The 21,640-nt window shown below is 37.9% G+C and overlaps 1 protein-coding gene across 1 annotated transcript; it reads right to left on the bottom strand.

Moving 5' to 3' along the window:
* Positions 1 to 17,034: 17,034 nt before the first annotated feature.
* On the bottom strand, positions 17,035 to 19,044 carry LOC107636456 (uncharacterized). Its single transcript, XM_088484556.1, has 4 exons — positions 18,217 to 19,044; positions 18,113 to 18,168; positions 17,736 to 17,920; positions 17,035 to 17,627 (listed from the first exon to the last, which is right to left on the bottom strand). Exons 1-4 carry the CDS (start codon positions 19,042 to 19,044, stop codon positions 17,035 to 17,037), a joined length of 1,662 nt encoding a protein of 553 aa, XP_088340682.1.
* Between the last annotated feature and the right edge of the window lie 2,596 nt (positions 19,045 to 21,640).

Raw genomic sequence — 21,640 nt, forward strand, 5'->3', positions numbered from 1 at the left:
TCGCTTAACCAAATCTGCTCATTTTCTACCTATCCGAGTAAACTGTTCTATAGAGGAGTTAGCAAGATTGTATATAAAGGAGATAGTAAGGTTGCATGGTATGCCATCGAGCATAGTGTCGGACCAAGATCCCCGATTCACTTCAAGGTTTTGGGGAGCTTTCCAAAGAGCTTTCGGTACGAAGCTATGTCTCAGTACCGCATATCATCCACAAACCGATGGACAGTCGGAAAGGACTATTCAGACGTTGGAAGATATGCTGAGAGCATGTGTATTGGATCAACCTGGGAGTTGGGATCGTTACATGCCATTGGTGGAGTTTGTGTATAACAACAACTTTCATGTGTGAGCATTGGGATGGCTCCGTATGAGGCCTTGTATGGACGGAAGTGCCAATCTCCACTTTGTTGGTATGAATCTGGTAAAGCAAGTGTTTTAGGTCCTGAGGTAATAGCAGAGACTACTGAGAACATTAAGAAGATTTGTGCAAGGATTCTAACTGCTCAAAGTTGACAGAAGAGTTATGCGGATCACAGGAGGAAACCATTAGAGTTTGAAGTGGGAGAACATGTATTTCTTCGGGTGACACCGACAACTGGGATTGGAAGAGCAATTAAGACCAAGAAGTTGAATCCAAGATATATTGGACCGATTGAGGTTTTAAGGCGATTCGGGCTGGTGGCGTATCAAGTTGCTTTGCATGACGTATTCCACGTGTCACAACTCCGTAAGTACACGCCAGATGCGGCTCATGTGTTGGAGCCTGAGTCAGTAGAGTTGAAGGAGAACTTAACCTTCCAAGTGACGCCAGTGAGGATCGATGACACAAGTGTGAAGAAGCTGCGAGGAAAGGACGTTTCATTAGTTAAAGTTGCTTGGGAGCGAGCAGGAGTAGAAGAGCATACGTGGGAATTGGAGTCTGAAATGCGAAAGGATTATCCCGAGCTTTTCTAAGGTAATTCAAATTTTGAGGGCAAAATTTCTTATTTGGTGGGGAGAATGTAAGAACCGCAACTAATCAACCGGTTAATTAAGTAATTAATATTGCCCAAATTAGATTCTGAAAAGTTAGAGAGAGAATTTGAGGGTTTAAAGGTGATTTTTGGACTCAATGGGTTTTTCTGAGTCAGAAAATGTGCCTTCTGCAAAAAACCGTAAAAAATTACGAATCGGCAGTTGAACCGGTTGAACCGGTTCAAGTCTGCCCCGTACCGTACGCGAAAAAATGAAAACAGTCAAAAACCTTAGAAAAATGTTAGAAATGAAAAATCGGGCGTTAATTTTAAAGGTTTGGCCCGAAGTTGGGCCAAACGGGCTAAAAATGCTAATGGGTTGGACCGGACCCAAGTTGGGCCCAAGCCCAACATATAAAAGGCTCATTTAATGAACCCACTTCAGCACAAACACATAAACACAACAAAACACAGCTGAGGAAGAGAGGAAGAAGAAACCCCCATGAGCATTATTCATTCTCAATCTTCCAAAGCTCATATCTTGAGTTAGAGAGCTTCGATCGCCGCACTGTTTGCAGCTATGCATTCCTCGTGAAGAGCTCTACAAAACCCATACAAGAAAATAGAGAGGTAACCATGAAATCCTTTTTATTCTTCTCTCCAAAATTTTGGTTCTTAGGGTTTGTGATTAAGTTAGTTTTTGTAATTTTGGATGTTTAGGTTTGCTCTAAGCCTTGCTTAGCTTTGGGTTTTGACATCCAAATCTGTTGAAAAAGGAAAGAGCCACTAAACCCTTGTGAATTTATGTTTAATTGGAACCCTAGGTTGAATTATTGTGAATTATGTGTTTTATAGCTTAAACTGGTGAGTATTTGAACTTGTTGGAGCTTATTGGTGATTGTTGGTGGCTTAGATTGTGTTGAAAAGCCTAGCTTGTACTCAACTTTCGGTTAAGGGCATATTGGAAATCGGCCAAGGTATGGTTTTGGTTTCCTCTATGTAGTATATAATATTCATGGACACTTAGGCTAGTGACCCATAGGATAGGGTTGGAATTTATATGTTGTTAATGATTGTTTGGGTTGTTGATGTTGTAAATGTTGATTGAGATAATGGGGTGGGAATGTGATGTATGATGAACTTGTATGAATATGTATGTTAGTTATTAATATGGAGTATGAATGAGTTAATGAGAAAGATTGATATTGATGAAATGAGAAAATGTGAATGTATTGGTGAGAAATTGCTTGATGTGGTGGATGTTGATATTCAAGGTTGAAAATGTCGAAATGTAAAGGAAAGAGTAGTAAAACTTGTGTAATATGTCCTAGAGTGTGGATATTAATGAGAAATGGAGTTTTGAATGGTTTGGTATGATTTGGAATGTGTATGGTAAGAAATTGTGTAAATTGTAAAGTTTGGTAAAATTAGGTTTTTGGTGAAATTTGTTCGATCATAACTTTTTCCTGGGTTTTCGAAATTGATTGAAATTTGATTAGAATTAAAGATCTTTGAAAACCCTTTAAATCTATATAAAATTTGTGAAAATTGGAATTTTGTAAAGGAAGTTATGATCAGTCAAAGTTGGTGTTAAAAATATGAGATTTGGCAAAGTTGCAGAATTTCATGATTTCTGATATATGCGAGCGCTCACCCTTGTGCGGACGCACACCCTGCAAAAATTTTGACCTGTGGGGATGCACCCACCTGTACGCACACACAGGCATGGAAGTGCGTTCTTTTTGCAGCACTAGCACAGCTTGTGCGCGCACATATCTAGAAAAAAATTTCAACCTGTGCGGACGCACACGTTAGGAAGGCCAGTCTATTAGGGGCGCTGGCACAGGGGTGTGCGTACGCACACATCTTAAAATCTTCTGGGCGTGCGCATGCACACACCCCTGTGCGGCCGCACACGTATTGTTTCTCAAATTTTACTTGTTTTTCAACTATTCTACCTTCCCAACAAGGTTGTAAGCTTCTATAATACCATTTCAAGACTTTTGGGCCTACTTTTGAGTATTAGAACATTGGATATAACTTATGGGTTCTAGTAGATGATTTTATGATAAATTAGAAAACGGAGGCCTAGGTTTCTGGCGTGCTGAGAATGGTTTGACGTTCGGAGAAGGATGATTGATATATGAGATGAGGAATGATGAACTGTTGATATTTGGGAACTGAGTTATGAATAGGCAGTGGTTGAGATGAGTCTCGGACTCTGAATGAGATAATGGATCCATGTATACTGAAAATATTTTCTGAAAACCACTGAAATATTGTTTTTACTGAGATTATGAGACGCTATGCGCCCGGTAGGGACGGCGGTTGGATCCCGCCTGTCGAGGTAGCGGCGACGGTGTAAGGGCAGTGGTTCGTCCCGCTTGCGTTGAGATGTGAGGTCTGTGGTAAGAGTATCTCGCTCGCATCCCTTTGGATCAATAGAGCATGCAGGCGCCGGTACCTGGACAGTGATTCGGGCACTATATCTCGGGGGTTCCCATATGAGAAAATCCGAAGGGCGATGTCTCCATGGAGATGTGTCGCGTTGGCAGTTGAACCGACAATGTGATATCACAGCCAGTAGGGCAGGCATTCATCATATGCATTTTCTATCTGTTTGTTTGCTTTGCCGACTTATAATTGTATGCCTAATTGAATAACATACCTATTTGCTTACTTGATCTACTTGCTTTGTATGCTTTTACTTGTGAATTACTTGCATTGTTATTATTTGTGCTTTCTACTAGGATTGAGGAGGTTCGGAAGGCGGTGGCGATGGGATCGCATGGAGAATAGGTTGGTGAAGGCTGTGGGACAGCAGTATTTGGTTAGAATAGTATTCCCCTAAGATAGATTACCCGGTTCATTTGTGTTAAGGTTTCATATAATTATGCTTATTTGTTTTAGAATGCTTTAAGTTGAATCTTGTGATGGATATGGAGCTAGGATTGCCTTTGGCGTCCCGGGGTCTTATATTCTGTTCTGTTTTTCAGATGCAGGTCGCAACCCACCTCGGTGAGTTGCTCTGGATGGTGACAGAAGCAGATGATCTTGGATTCTTTTGGAGTCTTTTTGGTTCATCTTGTTTATACATCTCTCCTTTTGTATTTTGTCTTTGCCTTGAGGCTTGTATTATGAGAGAAAAACTTGTATAAGTTGTTTTTAAACTGTCAGGTTTCTATATGGTTCTGTATATTTGTATATGGCTAGCTGGCTTAAACTCCGTGAGCCGTGGCTAGTTTCCTATGATATTATATACCTATCTTTTGTTATATTTTATCTGTTTCTTGTGCCTTAAGCTAGTAGCTTTATTAGTACATATTGCGCTTTTCAAATCCAAAAATTTGAGCTATATCTTTTATTGGTCTTCTAGATTATATTATTCTTTCTATATATTATACGTATGAGCTTTAGAACTGTCTTAATCTTTGGTTAACCTTTGCTTTACAACGCGAGATAAAGCTTAGGCTAATTAGGGTGTTACAGAAACCACGATACCTTCCTCTCTTCTCCATCACTTCCTCTCTCTATCTCGTCTGACTCTTCTCACGGCATCTCGACGGCGACGCTCCTCATGACTGCGGCTCTGGAAGGTTCAACGGCTCCCTCCGACGACTTCTTCCGAACAAAAGTGACATCAACGTGAAGAAAACGAAGATACGAACAATTTAATCAGAGTAGATTTTTTATTTGAGTTACAGATCACAAGAAATCGAACGATGAAGGTCACGATTCCATGGAGTTCATGCCCCTCTCTCTGTTCGCTTTCTTTTCTTTTTCCAAAAAAATGAAGCATGCATGGCTGATTGGTGATGATGATTAATGATAAGTGATGATGTGTTTAATGAGTGGTTAGGTGTCGCGTATTAAGGCTGTTGAGTCGGCGATTCAAATTATAAATATCTTAAACGGATAACAATGAAAGCTGGATATATTAAAATACAAGTAAGGGATAAGTATTGTTTTGGTCCCTCACGTTGAGGGTCGGAATCGAATCCGTCCTCGATGTATATTTTGATTTAAAACCATACTTAACGTTTTTTTTCGTATTAAAATCATCTTTTTAATTTTTTTTGGACAAATATACCCTCACCACTACCAGCACAATTACCTCCTCCACCACCACCACCACCAACACCAACACCACCACCACAACCAGCACCACAGCCACCACCACCACCACCATCAACACCACAACCAGCACCACAGCCAGCACCACCACAACCACCACCACCACCACCACCAAGAACACCAAACAACAGCAACAACACCAAACAACACCAAACCACACCAAACAAAAAACAGAAACAGAAACAGAAAACAAGACCATCACCAACACCAACACCAACAACACCACCACCACCAAGAACACGAAAAACAGAAAGCAAAAAAAAAAAACAGAAAGCAAGAAACCAGAACGGCGGTGATGGGCTTCTGCTCAGTGGGCTCGACGGCAACGGCCATGGAAGCTTCTCGGACGGCGACAGAGGCGCGAACGGCGGTGATGGGCTTCTGCTCAGTGGGCTCGACGGCGGCGCAGCGAGGACAACGACGACTGGGTGGCGCGATCCTCCTCCTCACGGCTCTCTCTCTCTTCGTTGTTGACTTGCGATGGCGGCTCGTGGCGGATCGGCAGCGACTCCCCATAGACGGCGAAGCAGCACGGCGGCGGGAAACTAACGCGGTGGCAGGGCGCGGACAGCATCCCTTCCTCTTCCTCTCCTTCTCCTCGGCGGCGGCAAGGGCGTCTGGAGGTGGCGGCGTGCTTCTCTGCTCCCTCTCTCTCCCTCGGATCTCCCTCCTAACGGCACAGTGGCAGCGACGGTGGCAGTGATGCCCACCCTTCCCCCCTTCCCCTTCCCCCTTCTCCTTCCCCCTTTCCCTCTCAACTCCATGCTCTCTCTCTCTCCCTCGGATCTCCCTCCTAACGGCACAGCGGCGGCGACGGTGGCAGTGATGCCCACCCTTCCCCCCTTCCCCTTCCCCCTTCTCCTTCCCCCCTTCCCCCTTTCCCTCCCCCCTCCCTTCGAATACCCTTTTCTCTTCCCCCCTCACCGTGTTTTCTTTTATTTTTTTTTAAATTTTATAATTTTTTTATTATAGGGGTAGTTTAGGAATAAATTAAAAAATTTTATTAGAAATGATGATTTTAAATTTAAATACGACTTTAAGGATGATTTTAAATCAAAATATACATCAGGGACGGGTTCGATTCCGACCCTCAACGTGAGGGACCAAAACAATACTTATCCCTACAAGTAATAATATGTAAGTTACTAATATTAGTAAATCTAAATTCAACCGAAGAGTACTGATATTTACTCATATCGGCAGATTTTGAACTTAATAATAATATTAACTAAATTTTATTTTAATCAAAGTGGGTAATAATAATGATGATGATGATAATAATTTTATTCTTTCTCAAAATATCTTATTATAATTAAAAAATTATATTAAATCATAATTAATTTAAACTTTAATAATCATAAAATTAATTTAATTATTCTTAGTAAATTAGTTTTTAGAAATAAGGAGCTTCTATAAATAAAATAAATTATAACTTATTTATATTTAAATTTTTTTTCAAAAATGCGGTCGTTATATAATGAGTTATTGAGTTTTAGAGACATTTTCTTACAACTTGATTGGTGCTGTAGAGCAGGAAATTAAATTTAAAATGAATGAGAGGCTAAATGTTAGGTGAGATTTTTAATTTTTTTCAATAAATGAGAATGTAGAACAAGGATAATTCTATGATAAAGAGATTTTTGTGTGAAGAGAATAAAAAGCAGCCTGTATAATCTATTTTAAAAAATTAATAAAAATAAAACTATATATTCTCCTAAAAAAATCTAACTAGCTATCTATAAAAATAAATATTTATCTCTTCATTATATTGTATATCCACTGTAGAACAATTCTTTTGTGTTTGCTTTGTTGGTTAACAAAAAAGATACTTCGTAAATTGTATGATATTGGACCCTATTCAATTTATTGGTGTTTGTTTGTGATCCCTAATATACTGATGATATTAGCACTTTGCTAAATTTAAGATGAAAAAAAATAGAAAACAGAGAAAATAAAAAATAGAAGAGGATGGTTTTGGTGATGTGATTATTGAGGGCTTTTGGTGGTAGCAGTGGTGACAAATTGAAGATTGGAGGTAAGATAGATTAGGGTTATAAACTTATAATTAGAAATTTGGAGTTATGTTAAGAGGAAGTAATTTAAAAATTTTACATATTTTTTTAATATTTGGGTAATTTTCTTAATAAAAAATTAGTTTTTATGGATATAAGTTCAATTTTGTTTTTTTTTTAAATAAATTTGTTAGTGTTTTAAATATTTATAAATATAAATGGTAGTTTATTTTTTAAAAGTTACAAAACTAATTTAATCCTTACATAAAAATTCATAAAGCAATTTAATTATTACACGAATCAGCCAAACCGAAAACTGGTTCATGAATTAACCAAATCACGTTTCTATGTAGTTCGAACCAGGTCAATTCGAACCTGAAATACATGTAATTCGAATCACCTTGATTCGAATTACACACACGCACACACTCACTAATTCGAATCCACCTTATTCGAATTACACTTTGATTAATTCGAATCAGGTTGATTCGAATTACACTTTTGCACGAAACCCCAAATAGTTCGAATTTGGTTGATTCGAATTACTCACTTTTTGCCTCTAGTAGTAATTCGAATGGGGTTGATTCGAATTACACTGGATTCGGCTATAAAAGGAGTTCGAACCCACCTCATTCGAATCACTTTTCCATTCTCAAACCCCACCAAATCCCAGAGAAAACGACCCAGATTCACTCTGACAAAGGCTCGAGCAAGATACTAAGCTGATGGAAGACGATCCGGAAAGACTATATCGTTTGGATGGAGTTGCTCATATTGCCGGGGTCATCAACGACGAGGTTAGTAGTTAGAAAAATTTTTTTTTGGTATATTTTAGTGGTTTTGCATGTGGTTTATGTGAGTGGTTTTGCATGTGGTTTACGCGAGTGGTTTTGCATGTGATTTATTTTAGTGGTTTTGCTTGTGGTTTTGTTGGTGGTTTATGTTAGTGGTTTATAACTACGGTATTGTTAGTGGTTTATTTTAGTGGTTTTGTTTAAGGTTTTGTTTGCGGTTTTGTTGGTGGTTTATGTTAGTGGTTTATGTTAGTGGTATTCGAAGTGGTTTTGTTAGTGGTTTTGCATGTGGTTTATGTTTAGGTTTAGGGTTTGGTTTATGTTAGTGATTTTGCATCTTGGTCATGTTAGTGATTTTGCATGTGGTTCATTTTAGTGGTTTTGTTTGTGGTTTACTTGGTGGTTTATGTTAGTGGTTTCGAAAGTGGTTTATGTTAGTGGTTTAGGCCTGTGGTTTTGGAAGTGGTTTATGCTAGTGGTTTTGCACGCGATTTTTGTTAGTGGTTTATCCATGCGGTTTTGCAAGTGATTTATGCCAATGGTTTTGCACGCGGTTTTTGTAAGTGGTTTATGTTAGTGGTTTATGCTTGCAGTTTTGCAAGTGGTTTATGCCAGTGGTTTTACATGTGATTTTTGTTAGTGGTTTATGTTAGTTTTTTCTATTAGTGGTTTCTGTTCGTGGTTTATGCTGTTAGTGGTTTTGTAAGTAGTTGTAATTATGCGGTCCATTTTATGCGCAGCCCCAGCGATGCATCTCGAGTATGTGGCGGCAGCAGGGCATGCGACTCGACGAGAGGTACATCCCATACCTGCAGATGGTCGAATTATACCATCTTGTGAGGCTGAACGATAGATGGTTCAGATTGGATGAGCCTCTTGTCAATGCTTTCGTCGAGCGGTGGTGGCCGGAGATGCACACATTCCACATGCCGTACGGGGAGTGCACGATCACACTACAGGACGTGGTGTACCAGCTGGGCTTGCCAGTTGACAGATGTTATGTCAGTGATGAATGGAATTTTGATGGCATAGAAATTCACTAATGAAATCTCGTTGCAAGTATAGTTTCTAAACCAATCAATAATCCTTTCATACAAAAATTTGTTTGTCGCAAGTACAAACCCCTAAAATCTATAAACCGAAGTATTTAAACCTCGGGTCATTCTCCCTAGGAATTTCAATAGAGTGTCCTTATTATTGGTTATGAAGTATGTTTGGGGTTTTTAAGATTTTAGACAAGAAATATAAATGGCAATGAAAATAAACTATCATCTAACAAAGCTCTTGGCAAGGTATGAGAACTAGAATTCCTATCCTAGTTATCCTCCTCAATTGTGACTTCAATTGTCCATTGATCCCACTTAGTTAACCTCTAACCATGGAGGAAAGTCAAGTGGATGAATTAACTTGAGTCCACAAGTCCTAGCCTAATCTAGATGAAAGACTAGCTTTAGTGGCATTCAAACCAATTAGCAACTTCTAATTATCAATCAACAAAGACATTAGATAACTCAAGAGTCACTAATTACTCTACCAAGGCCAAGAGGAACAAAACCTATACTAAAATCCAACCAAGCATTTCAACAAGCACATGGAAGGCATAAAAGGAAAGTAAAGCAATTCAACAATAAAGGAGCATGAATTACAAGAATTATATGCTAAACTAGAGAGAAGAGGTGTAGAATAAGAGGAATTACAAAAGAGAAAAGTAAATCAAAGCATGAAATTAAAATAGATCTAAGAGTTCCTAATCTAGATCTAACCTAATCCTAATTCTAGAGAGAAGTGAGAGCTTCTCTCTGTAAAACTAACTTTCCCTCCAAAAATTAAACTAAACTAAACTAGTGTGTAAAAGTATGTTGATTCCTCCTCATTCCTTGGGTTAAATAACATCAGAAGTGAGTTGGATTTGGGCCTGGGAAGCCCAGAAATCGCCCCCAGCGGATTCACTTTAAGTGGGTCACGTGCGAATATCGACGCGTACGCGTACGTCACGTGTGCGCGTCGCTTGAAAAATTTTCCATCCACGCGTACGCGTCATGTGCGCATACGTGTCGCCATGCGACATCCCAATCCACGCGTGCGCGTGGGTCTCATCATCCCAAATCCTTGCTTTTCCATTATTTCTCCACTTTGCATGCTTTCCTCTCCATTCCTTTGATTTATTCCTACCCTTTTCACCCTGAAATCACTTAACAAACAAATCAAGGCATCTAGTGGAATCAAAGGTGAATTAAATTTAGCTAATTAAAGGCCTAGAAAGCATGTTTTCACACTTAAGTACAAATTGGGAGACAATCATGAAACCATGCTATTTCACTGAATAAATGTGGGTAAAAGGTCATAAAATCCCCTAAATCAAGCACAAGATAAACCCTAAATATGGGGTTTATCAACCTCCCAATACTTAAACCAAGCATGTCCTCATGCTTAAACCAAGAAGGAAACAAAGTGTATCAACTTTTATTTAATGAAATCTAACTAAGTGCAACCTAAACTATATGCAACTATCTACATGAATGTAATTGCTTGGTCAAAATAAATCAATTCCCAAGAAGCATATATGCACTAGGGCTAAGGTATTAACAAGTCTAATCCACAATTGAATTGAGTAATTAAATATTTTTACAAACTTGCATGAAGAGTGATGATCATAGGTGGAGACATGTAATTGAGCATCAAACCCTCACCGGAAGTGTTTGCACTCTATTCGCTCAAGTGTTTGGGGTTGATTCTCTCAATTCTCTGCTAATCATGCTTTCCAAGATTTGTTTTTCTTCTAACAATCAACATTTATTTCATGCATGCATACAAGTATCATGAGGTCTTTTTTTTAGGTTGTAATGGGGCTAGGTCAAGGTAGGATGCATATTTGGTCAAGTGGACTTGAGATTTAAATCTTTGATAAGCTTAGACTTCCCACCTAACCTATGACATCCTATACAATTCAAACTAACCTAACTACCCATTCTTCACTTTTTCACATACTCATGCATTTTCTTTTCACTTCACAACACATATGCATTGATCTTTATTGCTTCACTTTAGGGCATTTTGTCCCCTTTTTATTTCTTTCATTTTCTTTTTCTTTTTCTTTTCTTTCTTTTTCTAAATTTTTTTCTTTTCTTTTTCTTTTGTTTCTCTCATTTTTTTTCTTTTTGATTTGCAATAAAATATATACAAGAGCATCAATGCATAAGGTTTTACATTCATTACACATGAGCATATACCCAATTTCCAATATTTACAACAAAAATACAAAACTACCCTTTTTCTCAACTAATGTCCCACATTTTCCCACACTTAAATGTTACACACTCACTAGCCTAAGCTAATCAAAGATCCAAATAAGGACTTTTATTGTTTTTAGCTTTAAGGCTTGTAATGTGCTAAAATTAAGAACAAAGTGGGATAAGCGTAGGCTCAAAATCGGCTAACAACGGAAGATAAAAGGTAAGGCTATTTGGGTAAGTGAGCTAAATGAAATGATGGCCTCAATCATATAAATGCATGAATACACAAAATAATGGACATAAAGAATCAAACAAATCAAAGATTACGATCATAGAAAGAGAATAATGCACACAAGAAAGAAGAATAAGTGGTTATAAGATGTAACCACACCATTAGGCTCAAATCTCACTTTCTTGTATTCTTAGCTCAAAAACATGATCCACAATATATATATATATATATATATATATATATATATATATATATATATATATATAATTCAGGCAAGTTCTATGAAAAGTTTTCACTCAAATCAATTGGTGCCCTATAGATAAAAATCTTGAAAAATTTCATTATTTTGACTAAGCTTATTATGTATATATATGCAAAATAAGAAAATGGAAGTAAAAATTCTAAAAACCTAAGAATGAAATGCAAAAGTGTTGAGATTAGAAATTTGTCACCCAAAATTGCCGAACGGTCGGACGACCTCCCCACACTTAAGAGTTTGCACCGTCCTCGGTGCATTCAAAGATGAGCAAGGGGGTACAGCGACTTCCGGATTGCCACCTTCAGCTGGCGGATCAACCGGTGCTGCGTGTTCTTTCTTCCACTTCCATTTTCGCTTACGGTGCGTTAATCATGAAAAACAGAAAATAACACCATAAGATAAAAAAACACAAAAGCAAGGAAGCATACATTGTTGGATTGAGGTACTAATCACTAGAATTAAGTGAGTGAATTAGTGTGACATTTATGACAAATAGGTGTGTGAATTCTAAATTGCACGCCTTTTAGAACACACATTAGCATAAAAAGTTATGTCACAAAAGAAGCATGCACTTTACTCATTCTAGTGTGCTTGAGATACTGTAAGCGAACTTGTAAGGTGAAACAAGCATTAAAGAAGCATGAGAGCATTCAAGCTATAAACATATGGATGCATATGATCATTAAACACAATGCATTAAGATAAATTCTCAACATCCACCATCAAGAAATTGCCTAATCTAGGAAAAAGATTCCAATTACATGGTGGCCAAATCATGCAATTCAAGTAGAGTTACAAGCTCGAAGGCGATTCTCATCCCTTGGTATTTTCAAAAGGTAAGCATGAAGAATTCAAAACCAAGTAGCAAAATATAACCTCAATCAATAGAATCCAACAGTGAATAACAAAATGATTATGCTAAAATAGCATGCAATTAGAAATAAGCAGCAATATATAGCAAACAAAATCAATAATCCAACACTTATAATGAAAAAGAGAAAATGAAATGAAAACTAACTAAAACTAACTAATCAACTAACTAACTAACTAACTAATTAACTAACTAAAATAAATGGTTATCAATGGTGTTTGGAAGTGTTGGATGAGGGGTAGGAGAAGGGAAGAAGAAAAGAGAAGGAAAGAAATGGAAAGAGGAGAAGAAAAAGTAGTGTAGTGAAGGAAGGGCATCTGCGCGTACGCGTGCATGGCGCGCGCGCGCGCGAATAATGGTGCAATGGGAGCGACGCGTGCGCGTAAATGGCACGTCCGTGTCGATGGCATATTTCGAGAGTGATGCATACGCGTCATGTACGCGTACGCGTGAATTGGTTTGTGCCTCAGGCACAACATTGGCGCAGTGTGGGCCTAACTCTCGGGTCAATGTATAGAGGAGTGAAAATTTGGTATCCACGCGTACATGAGCATGACGCGTGCGCATGGGTGGGTGGAAGTGCTTGTGGCGCGCGTACACGTGAGGTGCGCGTACGCGTGGATGGTGCTCTGTTTTTCAAAATTTTTCTATATTTTTGCACTAATCCAAGCATTCCAAACCTCCAAACAGCTACCAAAACACCATAAAACCTTATTTAACATACTAAACTACCAAATAAACTCAACTAACTAATCTAAACATGAAATTAAACTAATTATACCAATATTTATAAAAGAGAAAATGAAAAGATTTTACCATGGTGGGGTGTCTCCCACCTAGCACTTTTGTTTATTGTCCTTAAGTTGGACTTATGGGGAGCTCCTCATCAAGGTGGCTTGTGCTTGAATTCATCTTGAAACTCCTATCAATGCTTGGTTCTCCATTGTGCCCCAAGATTTCTCATGGATTGAGCCAAGTCTTGATGGAGTTCTTCACAAGCTTGGGGCTCCCAAAGTCGATTATCCTTGTGCGATCCGGGATCCCACACTTTATTTTCACACCCGTCTTGAAGTTGATCATTATTAATCCATCCGAGTGGCATGACTTTAGAATTCTCATGTAAGCGACCAAACATTCTCCTAGACCCAAGCGATCTAGCTCTATACCAACCCTTACAATGCCAACCATTAACCATCTCCCTCTTGCTCTTAAAGCCACATATATTTCTAAGTTGACCATCCATCTTAAGCAACCCATATTCAAGTGGGATAATGAAGCTTAGAGATAAAGGGTTTACCCACTTGAATGAGAGAATGGATGGTGATGGCTTGGGGAGAGGTGTCTCCAATATCCTTACAAGCTCTACTCCCTTGTGGTCTTCCTTGTCCACTTCCACCTCCTCACAAACTTCTTCACTTTCAATCCTTTGTTCATATATTTTATCTAGCTCTTCTCCATCATTCAAATCATAAATGGGAGGAAGAGAAAAATCTACCTCCACATTGCTTTCTATCTCTTTGGAAGAAGGTTCTTCAAATTCAAAGGATTCACCACCAAGAAGATTGGATGCATGATCTTCATCACCAAGGGAACTCAATTCTTGCTTCATTCCTTCCAAGTCTTCATTCAAAAATTGTTTTGGAGGTTGTTCACTCTCCTCTCCAACATCCAATTCGATCGCCTTGGGGAGGTTCTCTTCGACTCTAGGTTCCCAAGGAGGTTCCGCATCTCCCAAGTCTTCAACCACTTCTTCCTCTTCTTCAATGATCATAGGCTCCTCCAATTGCTCTAATACAAAATAACATCCCTCATTTTTCATCGGAGTTTCCAATCTCTCCTTCATGCTATGCTTTTCAATTAATTCTCCACATGTGACCATGGGAGTGCTTTGAGTGCTCAAGCATTGGGAGGATAATCGACATACGACCTCGGTCAAGGTGGCCACAAATTCTAGTGTCTCTCTTTGCATTTCTCCTTGCCCTTGAAGTATAAGGCCAAGGATTTCATCCATTGGAGATTGGAGTGGATAAGAGGGTTCATTGTCTTGGAGAAAGGGTTCATAATAGGAAGGTGGTTCTTCTTGGTAAGGGTATGGTGATGTATATTGAGGTGGCTCTTGGGAGTATTGATATTAGAATGGTGGTTCCATGTATGGCTCATATGGTTCAAAAGGTGGTTGGTATGATGGATATGGGTCAAGGTCATATGGAGGTGTTTGGTGAAAATAGGCTCGTGAGTGTGGTTGATGGTTATGTTGAGGATATGGCTCATAGGCATATGGTGGTGGTTCTTGAAAGTCACAAGGAGATTCACCATAACCATTAGATTGATATGCATCATAGAATGGCTCTTGTTCATAGCCTATTGGTGGAGGTTGTTGCCATGAAGATTGATCATATGCATATGGCTCCTCCCACCTTTGATTGTCCCATCCTTCATACACATCCTCATTATAGTCCTTATTTCCTACAACATGTTGATAACCAAACTCATAGCCAAGGTGAGAATTCATGATAGAAGGAGAAAATGAAAACAAAATCAAATAAGAAGCAAGAAAATTAAATCCTAAAACTAGCAAGAACTAACAAAGAAGCAAAAGGTAAACATATTCACAATATTCACATATATACAATAACCAATAACACAACACCATTGCAATTCCCCGGCAACGGCGCCATTTTGATGAACGGAATTTTGATGGCATAGAAATTCACTAATGAAATCTCGTTGCAAGTATAGTTTCTAAACCAATCAATAATCCTTTCATACAAAAATTTGTTTGTCACAAGTACAAACCCCTAAAATCTATAAACCGAAGTATTTAAACCTCGGGTCGTTCTCCCTAGGAATTGCAATAGAGTGTCCTTGTTATTGGTTATGAAGTATGTTTAGGATTTTTGAGATTTTAGACAAGAAATATAAATGGCAATGAAAATAAACTATCATCTAACAAAGCTCTTGGCAAGGTATGAGAACTAGAAGTCCTATCCTAGTTATCCTCCTCAATTGTGACTTCAATTGTCCATTGCTCCCACTTAGTTAACCTCTAACCATGGAGGAAAGTCAAGTGGATGAATTAACTTGAGTCCACAAGTCCTAGCCTAATCTAGATGAAAGACTAGCTTTAGTGGCATTCAAACCAATTAGCAACTTCTAATTATCAATCAACAAAGGCATTAGATAACTCAAGAGTCACTAATTACTCTACCAAGGCCAAGAGGAACAAAACCTATACTAAAATCCAACCAAGCATTTAAACAAACACATGGAAGGCATAAAAGGAAAGTAAAGCAATTCAACAATAAAGGAGCATGAATCATAAATTGCATCAAAATAAAAATAAAAGAAACAAAAGTGCATCAACATAAAAGTAGATAATTACAAGAATTATATGCTAAACTAGAGAGAAGAAGTGTAGAAGAAGAGGAATTACAAAAGAGAAAAGTAAATCAAAGCATGAAATTAAACTAGATCTAAGAGTTCCTAATCTAGATCTAATCTAATCCTAATTCTAGAGAGAAGTGAGAGCTTCTCTCTCTAAAACTAACTTTCCCTCCAAAAATTAAACTAAACTAAATTAGTGTATAAAAGTATGTTGATTCCTTCTCATTCCTTGGGTTAAATAGCATCAGAAGTGAGTTAGATTTGGGCCTGGGAAGCCTAGAATCGCTCCCAGCAGATTCACTTTAAGTGGGTCGCGTGCGAATATCGACGCGTACGCGTACGTCACGCGTGCGCGTCGCTTGACAAATTTTCCATCCACGCGTACGCGTCATGTGCGCGTACGCGTCGCCATGCGACATCACAATCCACGCGTGCGCGTCTGCTGCGCGTGCACGTGGGTCTCATCATCCCAAATCCTTGCTTTTCCATGATTTCTCCACTTTGCATGCTTTCTTCTCCATTCCTTTGATTCATTCCTACCCTTTTCAACCTGAAATTACTTAACAAACAAATCAAGACATCTAGTGGAATCAAAGGTGAATTAAATTTAGCTAATTAAGGGCCTAGAAAGTATGTTTTCACACTTAAGCATAAATTGGGAGACAATCATTAAACTATGCTATTTCATTGAATAAATGTGGGTAAAAGGTCATAAAATCCCCTAAATCAAGCACAAGATAAACTCTAAATATGGGGTTTATCAGTCAGTGGTTGCCTGACGGATTTTCAGATATATATCCAAGGTGCGCGTCCAGCCTGGGTGTGGTTCCAGGAGTTGCTTGGTGTGTTACCTCCTACAAACCAAATTCAGAAGTTCACAATGAACTGCAGCTGGTTCCAGGAGACTTTCGGAGAGTGTCCCGAGGAGGCCGACGAGGAGACAGTTAGGCACTATGTTCGTGCCTATATCATGATGTTGTTGGACACTCTATTGTTTGCCGACAAGTCGGGCAACCGTATTCACATCAGATGGCTACCTTACGTGACTAGGCTTGAGGAGATGGGTGCCTACAGCTGGGGGTCGGTAGCACTAGCGTGGTTGTACCACTGCATGTACCGAGTGGCCAACAGACATGTGGTGAAGTTTGCTGGCCCGTTACAGTTACTTCACCAGTGAGCAAACAGGGAGATTCCTGACCCCCTTCATGATTGAATCAACACACTCGGAGATATTTGTCGTCATGTGCACGAATCTCCGACCTTCATCCCGATGCTGTGTCCACAATGAATACTCTATCTGGTTCGCCCACTCACACATGACAGGGTCTTCAGACCGCAGAATATCAAACCAGTAATCGAACTCCACCTCCGTCTTAGCATACACTGCATTCACAAGAAGCCTCCTTGCGTCCTTTCCCTTGAAGGTCAGGGCGAAATTTGCTGCCACATGTCGAATGCAGAATGCACGGTAGGCAGCTGGAGGTAGCCATCCTCCATCAGGAGCCTCAAGCGCGGCCTTGATGCCGTTATGCCTGTCTGATATAACCAGCAGACCTGGCTGAGGGGTCACGTGTTGACGCGTGTGGGAGAGAAAAAATGACCAGGACTCGGCATTCTCCCCCTCAACCAGTGCAAATACAATAGGCAGAATAATGGAGTTCCCATCCTGGGCAATCGCGACGAGCAACGTTCCCCCATACTTGCCATACAGATGGGTGCCATCAATATTGACCAAGGGCTTGCAATGACGGAATGCTTTGATACATGGTGGAAACGTCCAAAACAGTCAGTGAAAATAAGCTTGCGACTCATCCACCTGTCCCCTAACTCGAACAGGGCTGGTCCTAAGGATTGCAACAGTACCAGGCATCATCAGCTGAACTCCTAACACCCACCTAGAGAGCTCGTTGTACGACTCATTCCAATTACCATAGATATGGCCAACCGCCTTCTGCTTCGCCAACGACACTCTCCTGTACGTCGGCCTAAACCCAAAGTTTGTGGCCGTCGCATTAAGTAGCACCTTGATGCTGACGGATGCATCAGCCCTAACCATTGGCATGATGAATGCTGAAATCACATGATAATCCAAACTCCTGTGGTCACTGGAGATGGATGTCGCCAGACACGTATGTGGTCCGTTGTACCGTTTGACCTCCCAAATGCCCTTGCGCTGCCGGAGACTAAGACGAATCAACCATGTGCACCCATTCCCAAACTCAAAACACTTCCCAACATACCGGCGATAGTCAGACTCCACCACCTTGTACTGAACCCCGCGTCGGATGCTGTACATCTTCACACTTAACACAGCCTCATCTTTATCCTGAAATTGCTAACCAACCTGAAACTCTATCAGACCTGCAGACCCTTCGGCATTTCTAGCACCAAATTCAGCAGGCTCCCTAAGAACCCCCTCCTGCCTCATGGCATCCAAGTCCAACGGTGAAAAGTGCGAAGGGTACTGCTGTGTCCCAGAGCTAGAACCACGTCCCGTCCCAGCAGGCTCACTCGCTCCAATATCATTGCCGCTATCATCAGCAATGATATCCGGCTCCACATCATCATCGTTTGGATCATCCAACAATGCATCTCCAAGAGCAACCGGTGCAGCACACTGTAAAGAGGTCGGCACAAAATCCCCTACTCCAACCTCGCCGCCTCCACTATAGTTGAGATCAACAGCGAATGAAGGGGACGCGACAGGCTGGACCGGAGGTTCATACATAGGAACGGAGGAAGATGCACCAACAGGTCTGGAGCTAGAATCGGCTACCGTGCCTACAGTGGGGGTATTCTGGTTCGAACCCCCAGAGCTAGATACCACGTCAACCAACTTCGCCAACAGTTCAGGTGTCCTAACTTCGAGAAACTGCCGGCAACAATGAAACATGACCTGCAAGTCCTCGTCACTCCCGATTGTGAAACAATCATACTTCACGATTTCTTGCAGCACGGAGATTGAAATGCGATAGAAAAACTTCTTAACCCGTTTCACTCCCTGCAGACCAAGTTTCTGTAGCACATAATTAACAAGGTCATCGTAGCTCGTCGTAGGCCTTAGGAAAATACTTAGAGGATCCTTATTGGTGAACATCACACCAGATAGTGTTTTCCTCTTAATCAATCTTTTGTGGTGAACCAACACTACAAAACTCTCATCACCAGCCATTTTCCCACTCTAATAAGATCAATTCACGTTCACACCATATATATACACTTCTGGGCCTTTATAATTCGAACTAGCCTAATTCGAACTATGCATTGTGTAATTCGAAACAGCCTGTTTCGAATTACTTGGGATTGCGTGTTGAGGAGTAATTCGAATCACCCTGATTCGAATTACTGTGTGTGTGTAATTCGAATCAGGTTGATTCGAATTAGTGTGTGTACGCATTTGTGTATAATTCAAATGACTTTGATTCGAATTATGTGAAAATGGAGTTTGAATTTAGGTGGTTCAAATTACATAAAAACATGCATTGGTTGATTTATGAACTAGATTTTGGTTTGACGGATTTATGTAAAAATTTCTCAACTTGCCTTAATTGAGTGTTTTACCCTAATTATTATCTCTCTTGTTTTTTTTCTAAGAGAGGTTATATACACTTTCTCATCATGTATTGATTTATCTGCAATGGACAAAGTCTTTTTCTATTGACATGATGGGAATTAGTTACTCACAAATCGAAAATATAGATGCTTTGGAGACTTTGGAGTTGCTCTATACAGTCTTTATTTGTTGCATGGTTTAAGGGAGAATTTTTGCATAAAGTAGATTAGTTGGTGATGTGATGTTTTGCTTATAGATACCAAGACATAACTTCTGTATGAATTTGGTTTTATTATAGTATCGATTTCGGACTGATGTGCCTGAGTATGCTGGGAAAAAATAAAAAGATAAAAGAAAAAAGCTAAGAAAAAGATGAAGAAAAGGAGAAGTTGGAGGAAAGAATAGACTATTTTGAGTCATTAGAGTAATTTTGCTTTTATATTGATCAAATTTTATCTTTGAAATATGTTTATGCTTTGTGATATCTAACAAATATTAGTTTATTTGAAAACACGTCAAAATAAATTAATAAAGTCCAATTTTAATATATGTTTAATCGGGTTTTGTTAAAAGTTAACAAATAAAAAAATTAGAATGAATCATATACATACCATTTAACAATGTATCCTACTTATTTTGGTCAAAATATAAATATTTTTGTATTTTAACGAGAAAACTTAAATTTGAATTTTACAAATGAAAAAAAAAATTGATCAGAATAATAGGTGTAACTGCCATTTTAATAAAAGATTTAGAATTCAAATTTTAGAAATAAAAAATAGATTTATTAAAAGATTATTGTTTTTTATGTAGAATTTTAACCATACTAAATTAAATAATCATACTAGATGTATACTAAAATCAGTTATTAAATTTAAAGGTAAAGTATATTTTTTATCTTTTAAATTTGTCAAAAATTTTAAAAATATCTTTAAATTTTATTTTGTTTTAATTTTGTCTTTGAAATTTTTTATTTGTATCAAATATATCTCTGACAGCTAAATTGAATGATATGTCTGATTTGCTTATGTTAAAGGTTGTTCTTGTGAAATTATTGCTAAATTCATTCTAATTTTTTTAAAAAATTAGCCATCAGGTATATATTTAACGCAAATTAAAAAATTTTTTAGACAAAATTAAAATAAAATAAAATTTAAAAATATTTTTAAAATTTTTAACAAATTTTAAAAATAAAAAATTTATTTTATCCTAAATTTAATTATTAGTATAAAATATATAGTATAATTAAGTTTGGTAGTTAATTTTGGTGTTTATATAATATTTTTATAAATTAAATTAATCAATTCTTTTTATAATCAAACTTGATAAACAACAATATAATTGATACCAAAAAAAAAAAAAAAAAAAAAAAAAAAACTAAGTACATTCCATCTATCTCACAACAGCTAAAATTATATATTTGGTGCATCATTTTTATATACACTTGGTTGAGACTGTGCTATTTATACTTATCCATATGATTCAATATTGTTTCAAAAACAAGCTATCGCTAATTGGGTAGATAGGGGAATAAAATAATTATGCCATCATTTTTATATCATAGAGCACATCACATTTTCCTCGCCCACCACTTTATACAAAAACATTATAAAATTTTCACATTGATCTGGTTTTAACGGAATCCATTTACCTAACTTGATCCACATTATATGAAATGAAAAACAACCAAGTTTACAGATCAGTCAAAGGAGCGTGCATCCTACATTTAAGATGGCACATGTAAAGTTTTTTATTTTCTATTTTTATTTTCCCCTCACCGTAATCTTTATAATAAAGTCAATATTTTTTTAAGATACTTGTAATATAGTTATTGTTAATTACTGAATTATTTTTCTTTATGTATCATAATTAAGTGTTTGTTTGAGTATTATTATTTTGATAAAAAAAGATTTTTTTTTTATTTTTAGTGTATTTGACAAATTTTTAGTAGTAAAAGTAAAAATATTAGAAAAAAAAATTTTTTTTGAGAAGTTATAAATTATATTTTTTAAAAGATCTTTTTTTTTAAAAAATATATTTTTCATGTAATAAATAAATAAAAAGTACTTTTATATTATTATATCCAAATATAATTAATAAATAAAAATATCTTTTTATATGAAATATCTAAATATAAAATTATTTTTATATTTTTATAAGATCTTTTAAAAAAAATAACTCAAAAAAAGTACTATAATGCCACGTATTTATGAGA

The sequence above is a fragment of the Arachis ipaensis genome, chromosome B4 (assembly GCF_059453495.1).
Source record: "Arachis ipaensis isolate K30076 ecotype BB chromosome B4, ASM5945349v1, whole genome shotgun sequence".
Lineage (NCBI taxonomy): Eukaryota > Viridiplantae > Streptophyta > Magnoliopsida > Fabales > Fabaceae > Arachis > Arachis ipaensis.